General features: G+C 46.4%; 1 protein-coding gene across 1 annotated transcript; it reads left to right on the top strand.

Moving 5' to 3' along the window:
• Window positions 1-742: 742 nt before the first annotated feature.
• LOC308303839 (N-alpha-acetyltransferase 15, NatA auxiliary subunit-like) lies at window positions 743-3,325 on the top strand (the record flags this gene model as incomplete). Its single annotated transcript, XM_080748334.1, has 1 exon — window positions 743-3,325. The coding sequence occupies one exon, from the start codon at window positions 743-745 to the stop codon at window positions 3,323-3,325; it is 2,583 nt and encodes an 860-aa protein (XP_080604460.1).
• Window positions 3,326-4,701: the final 1,376 nt, after the last annotated feature.

The following is a 4,701-nucleotide window of genomic DNA, read 5'->3' as shown; positions in this document are numbered from 1 at the left end:
ACAACCACTGCTATTGCAGAATAAACACTGCTATTGCAGAATAGATGTCACTCTTTGTTGCAGGCAACATTAGAAGTGGTGAAAGAAGTACTCAGATTTTCTTTACTGAAGTAAAAGTAGCAATACCACAATGTAGAAATATTGTTTGTCAAAAGTCAAAAGGCCTGGATTCAAAATGTGGCTTGAATAAAAGTACAAAAGTAAAATATAATACCATAACCATTAATAAGGTACTTCTTGACTTACCACCGAGATCAAAATTATCTACAAGCTCGTCTATGTTTATATTGATGTGCAATATATTTGTAGGCCTATCGGGAGCGTGTCGCTGTTACTACATGTCATCTTTTCGACACCCGACTCTAACCCTCTAACCCCTAACCTCCGTGGAGTGAGTCGCTAACCCTCCGGTCGAAATGATGGTCGTTCGAAAGAGTGTGATTTCCCCAATATCCTCAGCCATCTCCAAACATTGGCACAGAGATTCCTGAAGACTAGTGCATGATGTGAAATAGGATAGGCCTATCTGTGTATGTAAACTGTGTATCTGTCTCTCCAAATATGGGGTTCTGGGCTGAAATCATAATGTTGTGCTTTGAGTTTCTATATTTGGAAATACTTGCAATGCCTCTCAACCAATTACAATGTGAGGTCAGAACGAAGTCTGACATCACACTGCCAAGCTGACATTATTCTGTCCTATTTAGCTCCATGTTGCTGAGAGAGCTGATCTACGGCAACAATGTCGACGGATGCCTTACCAGCTGAGGAGAATGCTCTCCTCAACATGGTCAAGAAATGTTACAATGACAAACAGTACAGAAAAGCACTCAAGTTCTGCAAACAGATCCTCTCCAACCCCAAGTTTGCAGACCATGGAGAGACCCTGGCGATGAAGGGCTTAACTCTGAATTCTCTTGGGATGAAGGAGGAGGCCTCTGAGCTGATGAAGAGAGGCCTGAATGCCTCCCGGAGTCACTCATGCTGGTATCTGTACGCCATGCTCCATCGATCCAACAAGAACTACAATGATGCCATCAAGTGTTACCGCAATGCGCTCAACCTCAACAAGGACAATCTGCAGCACCAAATGCATTACCTCAGCGATATCTCCCGGCTCCAGATACGGGTGAGAGACCTGGAGGGTTACAGGGACACACAATATCGGCTGCTGCAGCTGTGTCCGACCCAGACAGTGGCCTGGATAGGCCTTGCTATTGCCTACCACCTCCTGCAGGACTACGAAACAGCTTCCAGGATTATTGAGGAGTTCAGGAAAACACAGCAGGTGTCTCCAGAGAGGAAGGACTATGAGTACAGTGAACTGCTGCTATACCAGAACCAGGTGCTGAGGGAAGCGGGCCGGCATAAGGAGGCCCTGGAGCATCTTGCCAGCTATGAAAAACAGATCTGTGACAAACTGACTGTGGAGGAGGTGCGAGGAGAGCTTCTGTTGAAGCTAGAGCATCTGGAGGAGGCTGCCGAGGTCTACCGCCGCCTACAGGAGAGGAACCCAGAGAACTGGGCCTACTACCATGGCCTGGAGAAGGCCTTGAAACCTAGCAGTGTTGAGGAGAGACAGAAGATCTATGAGGATGCCCAGGAGAAGTTTCCAAGGGCTCTGGTTCCTCGTAGGCTGCCACTCAATTTTCTGTCTGGTGAGAAGTTCTGCGAGGTCCTGGACAGGTATCTGAGGGCGAGCTTCAGTAAAGGCTGTCCCGTCTTCACCACCCTCAAGTCACTATACCTTGACAAAGACAAGGTTTCAATACTAGAAGACTTAGTTGTTGGTTATGAAACGTCCTTAACGTGCTGCAGAACGTACAACCAGAATGATGAGGGTGAGGATGAGGAGCCACCAACTACATTGCTCTGGGTGCGGTACTTCCTGGCACAGCATTACAACATGATTGGTCAACAGAAACTGGCCCTCGAATACATCAATACAGCTATCAGGCACACGCCTACCCTCATTGAGCTATACGTTGTAAAAGCCAAGATATACAAGCGTGCTGGGAACATCAGGGAGGCCGCACAGTGGATGGATGAGGCCCAGTCCCTGGACACCGCTGACAGATTCACCAACTCAAAGTGTGCCAAGTACATGCTGCAAGCCGGAATGATCAAAGAGGCAGAAGATATGTTGTCTAAATTCACCCAGGAGGGGGTATCAATTGCAGAGTACATGAACCTTTACCAGTGCATGTGGTTTCAGACTGAATGTGCACTGGCCTACAAGTCCACAAACAGGTTTGGTGAGGCCCTCAAGAAATGCCATGAAATTGAGAGGCATTTCGTGGACATCACAGACGACCAGCTTCACTTCCAGATGCACTGCATGCAGAAGATGACTCCGCGCTCGTTCATAGACCTCCTGAGGCTGCAGGATGTTCTGCGCAAGCATTCGTTCTACAGCAAGGCCGCCCACACCGCCATCAACATCTACCTGAGTCTCCATGACAACCCCCTCGCCGACGATAACAAGGAGCTGCAGGCAGACACAGCCAACCTCTCAGCCGCGGAGATGAAAGAGCTGAATAATGCTGAGAAAGAGAAGCAGCTGAAGACACAGACAGAGAAAAAGGATGATGACGACGACGATGATGAGGAGATCGGATGCATAAAGGAGGAACTAATTCCTGACAAACTGGCCAGGGTAGAAAAACCACTGGAAGAAGCTATCAAGTTCCTGACGCCTCTAAATCACCTGGTCAAAGACAGGATAGACACACACCTTCTGGCCTTTGAGATCTACCTGAGGCAAAAGAAGTTCCTGTTAATGCTTAAGTCACTAAAGAGAGCTTTGCCCTTGGATCCAGACCACCCATGGCTCCACCAGTGTCTACTACGCTTCTTCAAAGAAGTGTCGGAGAGCAGGGACCTGCCGGAGGCGTTGGAGGCAGTGCTTAAGCAGGGGATTGCGCGGCTATTCGGAGAGAGCAACGCCAAGAGTTTCAACCAGGCCTTCCTCACCAAGCACCGCAACTCTATACCACACAGACTGGCCGCTGCAAAGATGATGCTGTATCTGGACCCATCGATGAAAACCAAGGCTGTTGAACTGGCCACGGCGCTAGATGAGTCGCTCAACAATAGAACCATAAAGATCTGCACAGACGTCCTGGAGAGTCTTAGGAACGGCATGCTGGACAACTGTACGGAGCGGGCGGAGGCGTACTGCTCAGAGTGTCACAAGCTTTATCCTTATGCATTAGCTTTCATGCCTCCTAGTCCTGGATATGAGGAAAACATAAAAAAGATAGCTAATGGAGACGTCTCTGTTGAGATCGACGTGCTAGCAATGAGACGTGAGGTGCAAAGGTAACTGCAGGCCGGTGAAACTGAAGAAGGCCGAGCACAGAACCTTGGGAAATGTACGGTAGTCTTTTTGCAGAATCGAGAATCAAGAAGGTCCTAATGCTAACATGACAACACAATGCTAGCAACACAACATAATAATAAATAAACAACATGTAATAAAAATAGAAATAAAAGTACCATAAATCCTCTAATAATCTCCGGTATTCAATAAAGAAATAGGTGCGCAATTGAAACAAGCTATTAAACGCCAACTATCAAATAGGAGCCTCCCTTTTTCCCTTTTCTTTTTTTTCTGTCTCCAGTGCTGTTTACTATGAGAAAACAAGAATTGGTAATATACCGCGATACGGCAAAGCATAGAGCTACTCCAAGAAGCTCACAACGTGTAGCTCCGCGACGCGTTGTGAGCTTGTAGATCTGCTATTTTCAGCATGCGACCGAGTGTAAAATCATGTATTACGACGCCATCGAAGCCCGCCAACATGTTTTTGTTGACAGAATCAACTGTAGATTTAGTCAACTAAAATCGTATAGGCTATAATATGGTTTAAGAATGAACGAATAAATACATAAATACAATAAACAATTTTCAATTACATTTATTCATAATTATTTACAATTCAACAGCAGAATGAATATATCTGATCTACAAGCTGTGCAATAGTCCAATTGTGTGTGTGTGTGTTTGTGTGTGTGTGTGTGTGTGTGTGTGTGCGCGTGCGTGCGTGCGTGCGTCCGTGCGTGCGTCCGTGAGTAGGTGTGTGCGTGTGTGTGCGTGAGTGAGTGTGTGCGTGCGTGCGAGTGTGTGTGTGTGTGTGTGTGACATGTCATCTCTGTTTTTGAAGCTAAAGATTGGTTATGCTCTGACATCAATGTGAAGATCCAGTTCAGGATCTTTTATTTGATTGTGTGTAGCTGCTCTTTGACTACCAGATCTTACAGACCTCTGCTGTACTGTGTTTAGCTGCTCTCTGACTACCAGATCTTACAGACCTCTGTTTTTTGTATTTAGCTGCTCTCTGACTGCCAAATCTTACAGACCTCTGCTGTATCTCCCGTACCATAAACCCATATCCCTGCATAGAGAGGTTGTGTGAAGGCTGTGTTTACTCTAAGGAGGAGGGTCAGAGTGTTGTTATCAACAGTATAGAAAGACACAGAACCTTTTCTCTGATTTATGTCCACGCCAAATACCTCCCTAGGCCTACCTCCTACTGTGGAGGGACGTCTGACTCCTGATAGGACAGTCTTAGTGCTGTTGTGTCTGAATATGTAGGATGAACCAAAGTAACCTAACCTCCAGGACATGTTATTGAATCCAAATAGTGATGACTCCCCCACTCTGTCGATGTCTTTATAACTGACTGCTACTCCAACATC

Source organism: Nannobrachium achirus (genome assembly GCF_963921795.1).
Source record: "Nannobrachium achirus genome assembly, chromosome: 18".
NCBI lineage: Eukaryota > Metazoa > Chordata > Actinopteri > Myctophiformes > Myctophidae > Nannobrachium > Nannobrachium achirus.
The sequence above is the reverse complement of the archived record's forward strand: the minus strand, read 5'-3'. Positions and strand labels throughout refer to the sequence as shown.